At 40.8% G+C, this 18,255-nt stretch overlaps 1 protein-coding gene across 6 annotated transcripts in view; it reads left to right on the top strand.

Annotated features, from left to right (window-relative positions):
* Positions 1-18,255, top strand: part of Calx (sodium/calcium exchanger 3) — an 84,318-nt gene that overhangs the window by 55,070 nt on the left and 10,993 nt on the right. For all 6 annotated transcript variants that reach the window (XM_086904773.1, XM_086904772.1, XM_086904769.1 and 3 more), the window contains one exon: positions 16,860-17,018. In XM_086904773.1, coding sequence (XP_086760899.1) covers positions 16,860-17,018 — 159 coding nt within the window. The remainder of the gene's footprint in view (positions 1-16,859; positions 17,019-18,255) is intronic.

Here is an 18,255-nt window from a genome sequence, read left to right as displayed (position 1 = left end):
TCGGGGATAACACGATTTTTCCATAAAATTTATCATTTTGAAATTCGTTTCAAAAGATGAACAATATTCGCTATAGCTCTCCAACAAGAATAGTTTGAAAGTAAGTGATTAAAATAATTGGCTAAGGAATACTGACTACGATTTGATTTCTGGCGAGTATCGACTCCTTATCGAACTATTATCCTATTTGCGATGGAAGAAATCAGGCGTGAAATACGAACAGATGGGAGCAGGTTCTCGCGATCTTTCATCGTTGCAGAATCTGAGGAGGAAGCCATTTCTTCGCTCGCCAGAGAAGATGTTCTCGCGGACAGGTAGCGAATTACTGGGACGTGTACCGCGCCAACGACGTTGAACGTGACTGCGCGAAGAGGATACTTTTGCCGGAAGAAGGACTCCCGCGGGAAATGGAAATTGAGTTCTCTCCGTGGACCGTATTTACCCGTTAAATTCTAACACCGGAACTTCTTCTTCCCTTTAACGCCATTGTCTCGTCCTCCATCGTTCGTCGACTCGTACACGACTCTCATAACGTTTTGACGTTGCAAGGAAGAGTTTCGCTTTGAAAATCGAACGATCGAGAAGAGAAAGGAAGAGAAGGAAGGATAAGGGTTGATTAAAAGTTGTCCGATTATCGTTCGCCTCTCTAACCACGTCCGGATGGAACTAATCAGCAGTTTCCTCTCGCGACTAGGAGTTGAAAAAGGTAGCTCAGTTTTTTTTAACGGCAAGCCACGGAAGAATTTCGAAGAATTTTCTCAAAGGTAGCCAGAAAATTTTCGTTCGTTCCAATCAGCATCGATCCCTTTGCGTTTTCGAACGATACAAAAAAGTGAATATTTCGTCGCATTTTTAGGCTGCTGATTTATAATATTTCAAAATGTTGGGAGAAATTCGTGCGACTAACGCTCGAATAAAGGTTAACATAATTTACGAGCCCGGGTGGGGGGGGGGAGGATGCGAGAATTATTTAAAGCCAGGGCAAATTAAACACCGTCTCTCTCTCTCTCTCTCTCTCTCTGTTCCCTCCTCTTCCCTGTCAAATTGCAGATAAATAATCGAGTCGCGATCCGGTAATCGCGAAATCGGCGTTTTACGATGGAATAAAGAGGAGGCGTTCGATTAATTTCCATAAAAAGCCCCCTCCTCCCCCATACTTTCGCGTACGAAAACGAGCGAAACGAATCGCGTCAACGCGATTTTCCCCTTCCACGCGAAAAACACGAAAGCCCGCGCCGCGGTCCAATGATATTTCGTAAAAAAAAGACGGACGAAAAAACATGGGCCAATTTTTCACCGCGCGTTCCTTTTTTAACGAAATATAAGCGTATGATACGCTGCGTTTTAATTTATGAAATTTCATTTTTCGTGCGCGTTCGCATTGGGAGGAGGAAGAAAAATTTGCAAAGAAATGAAAATTCAATCGGTTTAAATGGTGCGCACGGATGGTTGTGAAGTGTCGTTCGATTCGATTCGATTCGCGATAATGGGTGGAGAAAAATGGGGAAAAATCGTTGTTCCAAAGATCGATCGATCGATCGATGGGGCGAATGGGACAAGAGTGAAGTGAAACAATGGTGAATGAAAATTACGAGTTCTTCCTTTCTTTGATAAATAAACGTTGCGATCGTGTTTCGAGAATGATTGACTTTTTTTTTTCGAAACACGGTGTCGCTCCGCACGACGATGTCTCCGCTCGATGCTTAAGGGGCACAACGAATCTTCTTCCTTCTCTTAAAGGAACTCTTTAAATTTTCATCGAGGCTCTCTGGCGAGAAGGAAGACGCGCGGAGCAAGTTTTGGCATTTTCATGCAAGGGACGTTATTAAATTACCGCGATGGTCGTGGGATATTTCAGGTTGCAAAGGGGGAAAAAAAAAAAAATATCACCTTCGTAGAGGAAGGAAATTTTACCAAATGAAATTTGACTCTCAGCCGTGAAAGAATTGAACAATCAATGGAACAACAACTAACAACCATTTCGATAATTGGACGATCAATTTTTGAAGTCGCAATTTTAGCAGAAATTATAAATATGATAGTTAAAATTGATGAAATAACATCGATTGAAAATTCTCACGGCGACGAAAAAATTGTAATTGCGAGCGTGTTTTGCAATTAAAAATAGGGCGGAGGAGAGAAGTTAGCAAATTAGGTGGAAGCAAGAAGTTGGATAAGCGCGGCGAGGAGCGGTTAAATCATCGTCATCGTGCGAAGAGGACGGTAGACCGCGATCAGCTCGTGCGAAGAATCCTTCAGCTAAATCTAGAGTGGCTATAAAGTGGTTTTTCCCCAGGGGTGGATCGTGCCCGGAGGGGTGAGGTTCGATCGGGGTTCGATCGGCCGCCAGGTCGACAGCCACTCGATAAAAGCGTCGGGGAAAGAGAGAGGGGCAGAGCGAAGAGTGTTCATGACACGCCCTCGAGGTAATAATTCGCGAGACTTTTCCAATTTACATGGACCCGATCCGCGTTTCCGGAATACGAATATTTTTTCACACCTGGAATCCTCCCTCCCCCTATCTTTTTCTTACGAGGCGAAAAATTCGACCGTTCGAGGGACTAATTCTTTTTTTAAAATTCAAGTTACACAGCGCATTTCTATCTTTTTATCGAGGAAGGTAATTATAAGTATATGTCGCAAGGGTAAAAAACAAACGTACTGTTGATGTTATAAATATGTCGAGGCTTTTTAGCTAATCGAATAAATTCGCCGGCAATTCGAGCCGAGGGATCGACGACATTCGAGGGATTAATTCTTAAAATTCAAGTTACACGCGAATTTCTATCTTTTTATCGAGGAGGTATTATAAGTATATGTCGCAAGGGTAAAAATAAATGTACTGTTGATGTTATAAATATGTCGAGGCTTTTTAGCTAATCGAATAAATTCGCCAGCCAAAGGATCGACGACATTCGAGGGGATTCGAGATTAATTTTTTTTTTAAAAATTCAAGTTACACAGCGCATTTCTATCTTTTTATCGAGGAGGTATTATAAGTATATGTTGCAAGGGTAAAAAACAAACGTACTGTTGATGTTATAAATATGTCGAGGCTTTTTAGCTAATCGAATAAATTCGGCGGCAATTCGAGCCGAGGGATCGACGACATTCGAGGGATTAATTCTTAAAATTGAAGTTACACGCGAATTTCTATCTTTTTATCGAGGAGGTATTATAAGGTTGTCGTAAGGGTAAAAACAAATTGTATCGTTGATAAAGATCAGGTTGAAGCTTTTTAGCTAATTGAATAAATTCGCCGGCAATTGGCGCCGAGGGATTAATTCTTTTTTTAAAATTCAAGCGAATTTCTATCGTTTCTATATCGAGGAGATATTGCAAGGTAACAAACGTATTGTTGGTGTTATGAAGATGTTAAAGCTTTTTAGCTTAATTGAAAAGCGATTGAAATTAGACGAAGGAGATGGCGATTTGACGAAGATGAAGCGAAAATTTTTCGATCGGTTATAAATTGTAGAAATGAAAGTGTTATTCTCTGAGAAATTAGATGTTAAATACTTTTTCGATAAAAATGAAGAAATGCGACTCGTGGAACGAGGATAATTACGTTATTATGTTATTTCAATTTCAACTCGAATGTATTCTGAACGAGTACGGCGAAATTTAAATGTTAATCCAACTGTGCGACCAAAAATTCCAATTCCCCAAAATTCAAAAACATTCGGTTTGAATATTATATCATCTGCCACGTTTATCGATCGAGGAATCGTGGAAGAAATTTTCGAGATAGGGGTAACGGTGGAGATAATGGGGGAACGTGGCAAGGGAAGAGAAAGCTCCGTGAAGAGGTTCGGCGCGGGAACGGAGGGTGGATGCTGCAGTGTCCTAGAAAATATCGCAGGAATAACGCAATCTCGAAAGAATCGAATGAAACGCAAGAAGAGGGAATATCGCATGCACGGCCACGCCCATCACGATTATTGACAACAACGCATCCTTCTTACCCTGTTTCACCCTCCTTTTCGCTTTTGTATTTCCTTTGCATTTTGACAAGGAGATAGCAAGTATGGATTCGTAACGTAAAGATAACATAAAGATGAAAAGAAACGAAAAGAGAGTAAGAATGGAAAAGATTGATTAAGAAATCAGAATATAAAAATTGTTGATTCAACAACGATGAGAGGGAATGCTTGTCGAGGTGAAGAGGTTAAAATGCGGTGAGAATTCGTTCGTTATAAGGATAAACGAGGGAAGAGTGGAGGAACGATAAATCAAAACGGGGGAGAAGATTGAGACAACGACGAGATTCTTCGATATAGTAGCGGCAATCCGTTTAACGACCGGTGGAAAGAAGAAAAAGAAGAAGAAAAAAGATAAAAGCGTAAAACGAGGTATCCCGTGATTAACGCGATAGATCACGAGTTGACGGGGGCCATCAATCACCGGAGATAGAGTTACACGAAACAACCGGGGAGGGGAGAGAGAGAGAGAGAGAGAGAGAGAGAGAGAGAGAGAGAGAGAGAGAGGGAAACACTTAAAGAGAGAAAACAAAGGGGATTGGAGAAAGGTCGGGAAAGATCGGGAAATTGCTTTCTGCAAATCTATTTACGAAGAAAGAAGGGAAAGAAGAAGAAGAAAACGCGTTTATGCGATGGAACAATGGTATAATTGATGGGGAAAAGGGTAATGAAACGAAAACGCAGATAGAGAGAAAGCTACTACGCTTTCCAGGAGGATAACTTGTTCCAAGGGGCGGTTCTAATATAATGGTTAGAGGATCGGGAGGGGGGGGGGGGAGAAGAACTTTATGGCGAGGTAAACGACGTATCGAGTTGTAAAGGTCGAATCCCTAGGCAGGAATTGTTCGACGCGTGGGATCGTCCAACTCTTTGAGATTTTTTAAAGTATAAGACGCGTCGCACTTTAAAAACACCGCGATGATTAACCGCGAGGAAGGAAGGGGATTAAAAAAGAAAAAAAAATGAAATTGGAAGTGAAACGACAAAGGATAAAAACAAGAAAGATAAGGAGAGAAATAAAATTAAATTTGAGATCGGGCGGTACGCGATATTTCTGAAACTGTGACGAGCTTTATCTCGAAATAAGTACCCTCCTAACTAGCGACAAGGATGGTCTTCGATGTGGCTGACGGTGAGAATCTCTCTCTCTCTCTCTCTCTCTCTCTCTCTCTCTCTAGACAAGAAGCTCGATAGGATGATATTATCCTGCAGGAGAGATCGCAACTCCAGAGGGATTTTGTGGGCTTTCATTGTCCGCTCGCCGGATACTTTACCCCTTCCCCTATCCATTTTGGCCTGCAAAATTATTTGGAACGTTTACAAACCACGCGTGGATTACTCCTTCCGAATAATGGAATAAAATTCATCCGATGGAACAAAGATTCGATAAAACAATATCAATGATGGAAAAAATATTGACGAAAAATAACGATTGAAAAGACGAACGAAAATACTGTTCAAAAACAAAAAATTTCACGTTTCCTTAATGATAATTTCGAGGGTGTAAATTGATAAATTTTACGAAAATGTCATCAATTGGTGATAATTGGTTTGAAAAAGACGCGATATTGGTAAAAAAAAGTAAAAAAAAAAAAAAATTGCACGCGAATTTGTGCAAGGAGGATTTGGTCCCGAAGGAGGATGGTAAACCGATGGATTTTTATATCGGTTACAGATTATGCGAGGTGGGACCGTTCCAAAATTTGATTGCAAAAAGTTTCGAAACGCGAGCGTGTCTCCAGCTGTGACCAAGCCGCAATGAAATTCTAATTTCGACGGTCGAAAAAACAAAAATTACAGATCTTGTTTGGCTCCGCTTTCCACCGTTGCTTTTGGATCGTTGTGTATGGAATAATTCGCGATGCAAATTTCTTGGCGTCGCAATTGTGCACTCGCAATTATAATCTGACGAAACGAAGCGTTTGTCATCCCTAAGAGTGAGATCGTGGACATTCTCGACGAATTATTTATATCCTTTATGCGCGACAATTACCTTGTCTTGTTTTAAAAGACAATCGTGGAGATCATTCGTGGAGATCAAATTATAAAGAAAAAGCATTACGACGAGACTCGCTTACTAATCGTAAGTCAACGTGCGAGCAATGGATTAATCTTTTCACCGCGATCTTTTGTGGATAAAAGAAAAAATTGTTTCTTCTTGATACCTCTTTCAAGATATTACAATCAGATGTACGTACAATATCCGAGAAAAGAGATGATGTATTTATTACTATTTTTAAACTTCTGTGTCTCTTAGTGTGTCACGTAGAAAAGGAAAAACAGAACGAAACAAAAGATAAAGCGGAATCGTGATATCGGTGCATCGACGACCGACTTATTAAATATTCAATTTCTTCTTTCCTTTCTCTCATCGATATTCCTTCGTTGAATATGCAAAGGTACACGATCTCTTTAACAGAGAGGAACGTCAAGAAATTATATATATATATCTGAAATAGAAAATTAAGAAAAACCTTGATCTTCGTCTCGGTTCGTAAACTGAAACCGATGGCTCTCCAAGGACTCTGATGGAACATCGTGTCGTCGTTGGTGGCGGGAGGAATATACGCGGCCGGTGGGACGTGCATGCGCTCGCTTGTATACACATAATGCATAAAGCTATGGATAAAGTCGTATTAACGGGGTCGCGAGGAATTTCTTCTTCAAAAACCGATATCCCCGAGAAATTCGATGATCGGCGGCTGAAGGAGCTGTTGGTAAAATCGTGAAGATAAAGCGTTGGTGGCAGCTTGCATTTTTCAAGAATAATAAATTTGCGAAACACCCGGCTGTTCGTAACTTACCCTCTCGGCTTCATTAGCCATCCCAGCTAGCTCATGATAAACCAGTTGGTGATAAAGCTGGCTTGAAGTAGGGGAAGGAAGGGAGGCCAGATAACCCGCGTTCTTGATTAAACTCATCCTGGGTTGCACACTGCCGAAATCATCTCTCACCTATGCTATATTTTAATGAAGTAGGTCGAACGGAATTGTTCTATCGCGTCCAAAGTTTATTGCTTTTTCGATAGATCGGAACGTTTAACGGTACGAATACTTGGCGCATATTATTCTGGAAAAAGTCGTGAGAAGCGATCGAGGAAGAGACTTAATTAAGAATAGATAGTGATCGTTCCAAATATTTTCTTTCTTCGAAATTTTTAATTTGAATATAATTGTTCCTCGATTTCTACCCGAGATTCGCGAATTTTCACTTCGACAATGTTGGCAAGCTTAAAGTTGAAGTGTAACGAAAAGCTAAGGAAAAAATTGAAGATGATTAAAGTTTATCCAGAAAGCATCCCCCTCCCCCTCCAGATCTTTCTATTCAACAATGTTAAATGAAATTTTGGGGCAAGTCAAGGATGTGGGGCAAAATTTAATTTGTCAAGACTGACGAATAAATTCTTCAAAATTCTTCTAAATCTATCATCCCTTATTCTCGATCTCTTTTTATCCGTCACTCTTTCTTTCGTTCCAACGATGAGAAATCATCTGATTCGATCGAGAACCTTTAATGGATCAGAATAAATCTATAAAGGAATAAACAGCAGGTTTATAATGGACGAGTGTACAAGTATCTCGGCATTACGATCTGTAGCAATAGCTCTCGACCGGTATTAGAGCCTAACCCGACGAAATGAAATTTCCGCAGGTAATTTCCGCAGCCTCCGCAATCCCAGCAGGCAGGCAGGTTATCGATCGACATTACTAACCGGTGTTCATTTTTACGGTAAACGCATCTCTCTCTCTCTCTCTCTCTCGGAAACTTGGCCGGGAATTACGGTTTTAATTGAGAAAAATATCCGTGCAATTACGATGTTGCGAGAGGCGAAGGCGCCTCTTAATTTATTCAGGCCGCGAACACGACTGATCTCCTCCCTTCTTCTTCCTCTTCTTCTTATTAATGCCGATTACAACAACGAAACTTCGTTCTCGAGCAAGTGCAACATTTCATCTCGATGGAGAATGCGAATAAACGAATAAATTGTATTTAAGAGTGTATTTGTATTTTAGGGGAGAAATGGCAAATTTTGATTGCACGTTCAATTGTCGTGTAAATAACGGGTGTTGTTTGTACGCGTATGATACGGTTCCAATTTCCAATATAATTTCAAGCAGTAATGAATCGTTTTCAATGCATGGAGGATTATATGTATTCGAACATCCAAGGATTTATTTTTCGCGTTTTCGGAAATTTGAATTTTCTTGTATTTTCTTCGCGACGGATTTTTACGAATTACGGTTACGAACTCGAGACGGGTTTTTATTAACCCCCTATTTCGAAAACGAGGAATAGAGTAGGGGAAATTTTCAACGTATAGCTACATTGCGCTATATCCTCTCGTTTTTCGAACGTTATTACCTGTTTATCGCGTAATGCCGGCGCAGGGAGAGAGAAGAAATTGAATTTCACCCCGTTGAACGAGAACAAGCCGGTAATGCCGTGAAAATGGATGAAACGATGTAACGATCCGTGCACGAGATGCTAAATTTCTTCTTCTTCTCCTGCTTAGTATTGTCATTCAACCGGGTATCGTGGTTCTTTTTTATTTACTCTTCCTCAAGAATGAAACGGAAACTCGCTCTCTGATGAGATATCCCGTCGAGCAACAGAGATGAAATATTCTTTGACGAAAGAGAAGCGAAGAAGATAGAATCGAGTCGATCGATGGAAACGATCGCTTTTTTCTAATTCGTAATTTTTAATCCTACCTAATTAGGAAAAATGGGTCACTTTTTTCACCCACATCCGAATCGTAGAATATTATAAACGTCACTTATAGAGAGTTCATTTTTAACTCTTTCATCAAACTCCTCCCCCTTTCTTTCTTTCTCTTGTGAAAATCAACGGTACCGAGACCGACCGTTATATCCAAAAATGCTCCACGGTTGGAGAGGAGAGGCGAATGATCCATCAGATAGGACGAGATACGTCTGTCACGCGTTTTATCGTAAATCTTTCGACGAGCGGCTGAAAGGATCGGATAACCAGCGGAGGAAAAATAGGCCAGCATCCTGGAAATCTTGGCCAAACTTTCTTTCTTCGAACGAACGAACGTGACAAAAGACACGAGCTGAATGCATGCATAATATCGTTGACTCTCAACACACCCCACGCTCGATTAGCAAGAGAAGAAAACAAACGAGAAGATTTTACCTTGCCATTAATCTTAAAATTCGAACTTGATATTAAATATTCCTCCAAATCATTTCACACCCAAATCGATCTTTTTTCACACCCCCTCGATTCTTCCAATCGATTCGACCGATTTTCAATCGGTTGAAATGGCCGACTAACCGGGAAAAGGAAAAACGCGAGCTGTTTACTTCGCTGTTGGAGGAGGAGGGATGGGATAAACGAGCGATCGCCACGTGGAAAATTATTTAAAGGCTCGAATGTCCGATTTCCTCCGCCTGGAGGTAACGAAGAGAGAGAGAGAGAGAGAGAGAGAGAATGATCTGTAGAGGAGGTGGTTGGACGAGGAGGGAGCGGTGTGTCCATTGTGTACCGTGCAATTAGCATCGTTCGAGAACTCTGTACAATCCGCGCGGACACCTCCGTGTATATTCCATATACGTCGAGTTCCTCCCACACTCTGACACACCCTGCATTGTATCCTCCAATGCTATTACCATTGCTATTGCGCAATAACTAATATCGTGTTATCGCGGTTGTATGCGGACATCGCGTATGGCACACTTGATACGATCGATTTATCGAGAATATTGAACGTAACGGCGCAACGAATATATATATATATACGTGTTATAAACGAAGAAAGAGAGAGAAAAAATTGATTTTGGAAAGAGATTACTTTTACCCAAGATTGGTTAGGAAAGTAAAAGGGGGAAGGGGAAAATTGTCGAGTTGATCGCAGATCTCGTTTCGAGTCTGGAATCGAGTCGGTGGTTGTAATCTGCGATTTCAACTGCGACTTTTAAATATCTGGAAAATGAAGATGGTAGTAGCTTTCTCGCTATCCTTATTCTCTATCGAGGCAACTTTATCCAACGATCGTCTCGTTAAACCATTAACTTTCGTCTGAGCCAAGCTTCGTCGAAATTTCTTTCCCCTCTTCTTCCGTCTTTTTATGCCATCCAAACTTTCCTTCTCTCGGTCCATGAAACTTGGTTCGAAAAATATATATATATATATATCAAAAGAAGAAGTCGATGCGATCCATCGTGTCTGACGCGATACGTAGTCGTACCACTTGCGCGCCGCAATAAGGGAAATAAAACGTTACAGTCAACTCTCGTTGAAAAGATTATTTAAGTTTACTTGGAATAAAGTACTTTACTCTTTAAGTAAATTCATTTGAAATACTCGATTTATTACATTCATATTCGATCGTTTAAAAAGTTACGATTATCTGCAGTTGTTCCGATGCTTCGAGTAATAGAATTTATATAAATTTTCCCTCGTCTTTCGTTCTTTGAATTTAATCGCGAATCACATTGCAAAATATCGGTTGAAATAAATATCTACATCTCTCTCAACGATTCGAAGAATTCATTCGAATCCGCCCATCAATTATTCCATCCAGAAGGATCGTTCTCTTAACACTTTCTCCGTGTCACAGTTTAATCCGTGAATTTTTAAAAAAGGGGCGCCACACCCGAGCTCACGGTTTTCGTTCCTACGGTTCGATCTAGGAATTAACGAAGAGAAAAGGATGGGTGAGAAAAAAGGGTCTCTTCTGCCATATGCGAAGGTGAATAATACATTGTCTCGCGGAGTTGTGTGAAGGGGAAAAAGGAGGGGAGGGCGCTGGAAAAGGGTGAAAGGAACGGCGAGAAGTTGGCCAAGGGGGTGGGGGAAGGCGGGAGGAGAAGTGTGCGCTTTATTTTACCGGGCACAATCGGACACAAGAGCGCTGAATTGGCAAAAGCCCTCTCTCCAAAGCGCTGTATCAAACTGGCAGAGGGAGGGCTTGACTTTGTTTATTCCCCTTGTTCGCGTATCGGAGGCCGTGGCTCGCCTATAAATCAACGTCGCGAATGCTTCGGTGGATGATGCCGTGAGGAGCGGAATAAAATCGAAACACGATACGATAAAATATGAGCCACGCTTGTCCTTCGTTCTGTCCTGCATCCTCTCGATTAAACGATCCGCCGCTTGGAAATTATTTTCTTATGTTGTTATCAGGGATATTAAATTGCATGTCTCGGTCTTTGGGATCTGTTGTTCCGTTCTGAATTTTGGTTTCTGAAATTCTCGAGATACTTGCTTAGGCAAGGCAAATTTGAAAGTTTTTAAAAATTGTTGAATCGAGAATTATTGTATTTCCATTTTTGGAAATTGCTAATTTTTCATTGACGGATACTGCGTTGAAAGTAATTTTCAAGTTCTATCGCGAAGTGTCTCTTATTCTTAATTTGTTCTGAATCAAATTTTGCTCAGGGGAACGATATCGCATCGAATATCCTTTATTTTCGAAACCTTGAAATATATACGTGAACACGAGCCTCCGTTTCTTTCGAAATTTGTCTCGGATTTATTACGACATCCTCGACGCTTTCTGCCCCTTTTTCGAACAATTGTCACGAGATTTATGAAGATTTATGGCGGAATAAAGGTCCGGTCGTTTGCAAGAAAATTCGTGTAACATGCAAATTCAATATTTATATATCGAGATGGATCGAGATTGGTGTATCATATCGCGAGAGAAAAGATTGTCCGAATAGGTCCATCTTTTTCGCCAAGAGAGAAACGATTCATCATTTACCGAGACGAGCGCGTTTTGTCTGAAAAACGAGAACGTGATAAACTTTGACAAAGCGCGCAATCTGTGAAGCCGATCTCATTGGACGTAACGATGCATATTCACCGTCTTTGCCAGCTGTTTCGTCGTACTGTCAAATCTACGAAACAATTTAATCTGTGAGAAAATATCGGGCGAAATTCTCGGGTCGGTCTCTGATCGAATCCTGCGCGAGATTCTTCGAGCAGAATTCTCGAATCTTTTATCTGTTCTTGGGAAGATATGATTCTGACAACGAAGTTGACGAATTCGTGGTAAAAATTACTGCTTAAAGTACGTTAGAAAAGGAAATGTTAGAAAGAAATAACGTTGGAACATTCTTCGAGTATGCATCGAATTTAAATATCTTTGAGAATAAAACTTTCGAATTTTAAAGCTTAGTTTATTTGATTTCATTGTTAAGAATATCTGTTTGTGAAAAATACTCTCACTTGTCGAGAATTTCCTCCTCAAATGCAATCCCCAAAAATAGAGAAAATATCGAAAGAAAGGTATTAACGAGATCAAGAATGAGAAATCGTTTCCAAAATTGTTTTAAGCGCATAGCAGCATTTTTGAAATAAATATTTCGAAATGGTAATTTCAACAACTCTTGTTCTTCTCTCGTAATGCTGTAGATTTCGAAGAAACGCAAAGAAGAAGAAAAGAAATAGGAGAAACGAAACGAGATATAGTTCAAACGAGGAGGCGGATCGGTATCACCAGAACATTAGGATTTGCGTCACGCGTGGCAGGTATAATTTATATGATGTAATCGGGTCACGTTCGAACAAAACTAACGAGGCTGCATCTGCTAAGCATACCGGTGATTCTAGTGGAACACGAACCATAAACACATTTACCGATTTCGGCCGAAAGTTCGAACGAGTAAGTACATCTCTAACATGAAAAGTGATCGTTTCGTTTCGATTTTGGCCGACTCGCGATTTACTAATTTCGTACTTTGTACGTGGTGAGAGATAGGCGATGCACAGTGCTTGTAATTCTAGATAAATTGGACAGAGAGATAATGACAAGGGGCAGAGATTTTCACGATTTATTTTTGATCAATTCTCAAGAACACTGATATATAAAACTATGGCCGAAACTATGGAGACTAAAATTCGAATCACGTTCATCCTTTTCATGTTTTACCAGAAGTAGAATTACCAAGTTCTTTGCACTGAAACGAAAAACAACGAAACATATTTGATTTATCTTACGACAACGTTCATTTAACAACCAACATATGTATTTGACATGCGCAGAAAAAGAAAAAAGAATCTCTTCCAGATTCAAAACCACGAGGGAAGGAAATTAATTCTCGTAATTCCGATCGCTGTTAATACGTTTAGTTAAAGTTTACGATTCGTGTGACACAGTGTGGAACGCGGAGACCGCATTGCGCTTCCCCGAATTTAGCAGGGATAATATCGCATAATTCATGGGCGGGGAGAGGGACTTGGTCATCGCCAACAGAGAGCCAGGTATATCGGTCGGTGAACATGTTGGACATGTTGTAATAAGATCGGTTTGAACTTTGATGAACAAAACGGAAGATGGAGCAATCGTATTATCGAAACCACGAATCGAGAATGTTTTATCCTTTGAAACGATCGTGATTGAATTAAATCGAGTTTACGATGAAAGTGTTTATAATCAAAGTTAACGTTGATTTCGGTCGGTAATTCAGTTTGTCGATTCAATTACCGATCGCTGCCTCGTCGGTTTTCAACGTTTGATTCGACGAACCAGTGATATTCCCTCTCGAACGAACGAAGGAAATTAAATGGATATTTGACAACCGTAAATGAAATCGGTGAATTTAACTTTTCGTAAGTCGAAGTTAGGGAATCAACGCGCGACGATCGATCGGCGAGGAATCGATCGAGAAAAAAAAAAGAGAAAATGGAGGGCAAGGTGAAACGATTGACGATCCGTGTCGGTTGATCTCATTTACGGTTCTCGGGTCACCTCGTGGCTATCGATCCTTGAATATCGGTCGCATCGATGGACTGGCCGCGGTTTGATTTATCGGCAAACCGCGTTACTCCGCCTCGTGTCCAGTCTCATCGTCTCATCCGAATTTGTCCTCGAAAGACTCCATTATCGGCATTCCATCGACGATAAGGTCTCGATAAAGCTTGGAATTCTATTTGTACAATGTGACTTTATCTCTACTCGTTTGACCTGTTCAATAATATTCTACGTATTCTACGGGAGTAGAAGAGAGTCCATTGATCGTTCTCCAAGCAATTTTGTTAATTTTTTGCGGAAGGGAATTCAAAAGAGATTGAAAAAAAAAAAAAAATTGAAAAATTCCGAAACGTAGAATATGAAAATGAAATGTTAATTCTATAACTTTTCATCGAAAAGTTTGAATGTTGAAAATGAAAAAGGCGTGTGAAAAAAGAGAATTAATTGCTTCGTCAAGTATGCGCATGGCCGTAGCAGTTTCGCGAAGCTGCAGGAATTCGCACGTGGTTGAGGTTGAACTACAATCGTTACGAAGTTTGGAAATCCTACGAGGGAAGTTCGTTGGTGGATAGGTTTCGAGGATCTCGAGGAGGAGAAGGAGGAGACGGAGGAGGATCAGACGTCAGATACAAATTCCAGAACAGTGGCGGTTAACCGACCCTGTTTACGAAGTTTGGGAACGTTCGTAGACGCTCGGAGAAAACTTTCGAACGAACGAAAATAAAATTCCATCCGTGGCAATTCCTATCAACGAGCTCGCTCCACTCCCAACTATCTCTTAAAAGTAATGAAGTCGGCGTGATCTTACCGATAACGAAACTGAACCTCGATCATAATTTTCTTTCTTTCCGAATAGAATAGTCAAAAGTCGGAAGAAGAAGAGTCATTCTGCGGAACTTGGATTCGAAAGGCGCACAAATTAAACTTCATCAAAAGATAAGTTTTTTAACGAACGAAAAACTTTTCCCAATCGAGAGAAAATTCTCGCGTGCTTTGCCAAAATCCCTCGACCATACGAAATTCTTTCCTAGATCCTCGTAGAATGATACGAAATTAAAATATGTTGCATCGTCCGAAATTTAAAAACTTTTTCTATTTTAAAATTTTTTCCCCGCGCCAAAATTCCTCAAGGATCGAGGAAATTTTCAATCCCGAATGGAATAATCCAATAATTTTGAAAGAAATCGACCTAAAAAAAAAATTCTCATTATTTTTTCCTACCTCTTCCCCAAATCTTCTTCGTTTCGTAACGAGGAAAGAGGTTTTCCCTCCGTTTCAACCTTGTATCGTAGCGCGCTTTCACCAAGGAGGTGATTCTCTCTGGTGAGAGAAGGATTAGAGTGGGGGGGAGACGCCGTGTTTACACCAGGATTTCTTCTCTAATCCTCGCGGTTGCGCGAACCTTCTCGAATCTCGAACGATCCTCGATCTCCTTGACAACGATATACGAAATAAACGCGAGGACAATAAATAAAAAGAAAAGAAAAGTTCACTCGTCGCATTTAACGCTCGCCACTCGAGAAACTCTCGTGCAGCTGATGCGTCCGCAGCCGCCATTCCTCGTTAAAGTTGAGGAGTTAAGCCACTGCGCCACCGTGGCGCAATTTGGAATTTACCGAAACGCTTGCAGATAACGCTCGCCTACTTGAACGGTACAACTTCCTTGTAATTTTCATCCGCTTTGTTTCGTTCAAAGAGAGTACTCCTCGTTAACGAATCGGTTTAATCACCTTTGTTCCAACCTTGTTCTTCGTTTGGAAAACAAAAAAGGGGAGGATTGTTGAATTTTGGCGAAATTCCTTTCCGATCTACTCGAGAATCGATTAGGTAGTACATCTTTGGAGTTGATGAAGTGTGAACGAGGTGTACGTACGTCGACGTGAATTAATTCGAGTTGGAAAAAAGCATCGGAAGAGGAGGGGCGAATGCGTGGAATGCAAATTGCACGCGATGCTTCCATTTACCTCGCGGAATCCGTATCTATATCGATCGAGGCTTTAACGATTCCCTAACAGGAGCAAATGGAAATCGAGACGAGTCGAATTTCGACGATTTAGATTCGAGATATTCGTTGGAAATAAACCTATCGAAAAATTGAAAAATTTTTTGTTATATATACAAGATTTTATAAGTTTCGTTCCGCGATGCAAAGGATAAGTTAAGTAATTTTTCTCGAATATAAACACGTGACGTTTATCTTGGAACTGTAGCAGATGTAATGTATTCTAATGTATTCTGTATTCGTACAATATACACACGAAAGAGACTTCTTTTCTTGAAAAAGGGAAAAAAAAAAAAAATTAAACTTCGTCGACCGACTAATTTGATCGTTATCTACTCGTCCGACATGATTCTGAACGGATGAACGTAATTCTCAGGTGACGAGACATCCTCGATCCCCTCGCGTTTACTTAACACGAACTTGAGGAGCTTATGCTGATTAGTAAACACACTCGGAGTTTGTAGTCTCGCTAATCAAAGCTAAAGGAAGCGACACGACACCGGTGTCGTATCGCTGTCGAATATACCCGAATAACCGATGCATTCCACGTGTTTGCCAATTTTCTTCGAATGCTACAGGGATGCGAAATCCCTGAAATTTGAAACAAGCGTTAAACAGCATTCTGGTTCTTTATAATAATGCGCTCGATACTTCGATTCTTGCACCACGATTTCCAATCTCGTTAAACGATGACAAAGATTAATGGCGGGATGGTTTGATCAAAGCACAAGGAGGGGGGGAAAAATTGGGGCAAAGGAAAAAAAGATTACGATCCTGGCGTGCTTAATTAACGCTTTAATCCTGGTTATGCATCGTGGAAACAGAACGTTGTTTAATTCAAACAGCTCGTTAATTTCGAACGTTAATAAGAACGTAACATTTTCCACGTAACTAATCCAATTTATACGCTATATATATGCTTGGTTGGCAAACACGATTCCAGGTGGATACAAAATTCCTCTGTCCAATTTTCGAATATACTCTTCCCAAAATATACGAAATCTCCAACTACGCTCTACGATTCTCGGTCAGAAGCGAGAGATTCGTTATTCCCCCTCCCTCCTCCCTGCCCGTGGAAATAATTTCCAACGAGAAATCACAGGACAAGGTTCGGCCAAGCAATGCGATTTAAACTGGATTGTATCGTATTTTTCAGATATCGCCGGTGGTTACCTGTGCTTTGTCGTCAGCATATTCGGGATCGGCGTGGTGACGGCGGTAATTGGAGACGTGGCATCCTACTTTGGCTGCACCCTGGGCATCAAGGACTCGGTCACCGCGGTTGCCTTCGTCGCTCTCGGCACCAGCATCCCCGGTAAGTTGAACGATTTTTTTCTTTGGGTGGGGAACAGGAGGAATACCCCTCATTTTTTTTTTTTTTTTTTTCCTTTTCACGAATTTTCCACGGTGACGAGATCCGAACAAGCGAGATAAGATTACCTCTCAATCACGTGTAATTAGGGGGATGAATTGCGAGGTTTTTCGTTTTATGAAAGCGCGCGTTTCAAGGACAATTAGCGCGTTAATTCACCCCCTTGACCTCGAAAATTGACGAAACTAAATGTGCGTACGATCTCGACTTCGAAATTTAATTTTTCCTAAGAGATATCTAATTATCAAATCCTTCGTGTTTAATTACATTTTTAAACGGGTATGTATTCGCAAACACCCTCTTCGAATCTTATTATTTCGAGATAACTCGAAAACGTAAAATAACGAACGATAAATCAATTCGTAAGCAAAAAAAAGAACAGACACGTTCGTCTTTCTTTCTTTTTTTTTTTCTTCTTCAACATTTTACGCGCGAAACGAATATATTTTCGAAAGATCCGAAACGGGGTATGAATTTCACACGGTTTGCTCGGCGAGAATGGTAGGTTATTCGCGTTGAGGCCGGGAAACGAATAGAATCGTCCGCGGTGGCGACCATTGCCCCGTGAAAAGCACGGTGGGAAGCGGTGTGCAAACGCGTTTGTCACCGGTGTGCGTGCGGGTTGGCGTGTCAACAGGCATCCCATGCTCGTTTACGATTATTGGAATAAATCAGCGGCCGGTGCTTTTATCGAGGTACGATTATTGGAACACCCGCGGCCGCATTTGCATATTCGCGGTCCATTCGTTGGCCGCCACGTTTGCAATTATACCGGCTTTATATACCGTCGGTCGGGGGAGGCGCAGGGGGTTGGCTCGAGGGTACGGCTTGGAAACGGAGCTTAGGGGATTCGATACACGTTCGCCGAGGAAAATAAATTTAGATACTTTTCCCCTCGAAAAGTTTGAACTCGTTTAGTTCGTTCTGGAAGAAACGAAATTTTTCTTTTAGAAATATCGCTCGTACATATCGAAAAGTGATACGTAATATGGTAATAATAATCGAATTTAATTTCAGCTATTTTGTTTTGTCAAACTATTAAATTTTGGGATATATTTGGATTTAAATCGGTCATTGCTAGTCGTCATTTTCGTTTTTTTTTTTTTTAGATCTTTGCAATTAGAAGAATTGTTCAACGTTAATTTTCTGTGTTTTAAAAAATGAGAAGAATATAAATAGG

The sequence above is a fragment of the Apis florea genome, unplaced genomic scaffold (assembly GCF_048593485.1).
Source record: "Apis florea isolate Af1SG1 unplaced genomic scaffold, ASM4859348v1 contig_2350_pilon, whole genome shotgun sequence".
NCBI lineage: Eukaryota > Metazoa > Arthropoda > Insecta > Hymenoptera > Apidae > Apis > Apis florea.
Note: the sequence above shows the minus strand (reverse complement) of the source record. Positions and strands in the feature narration are given on the sequence as shown.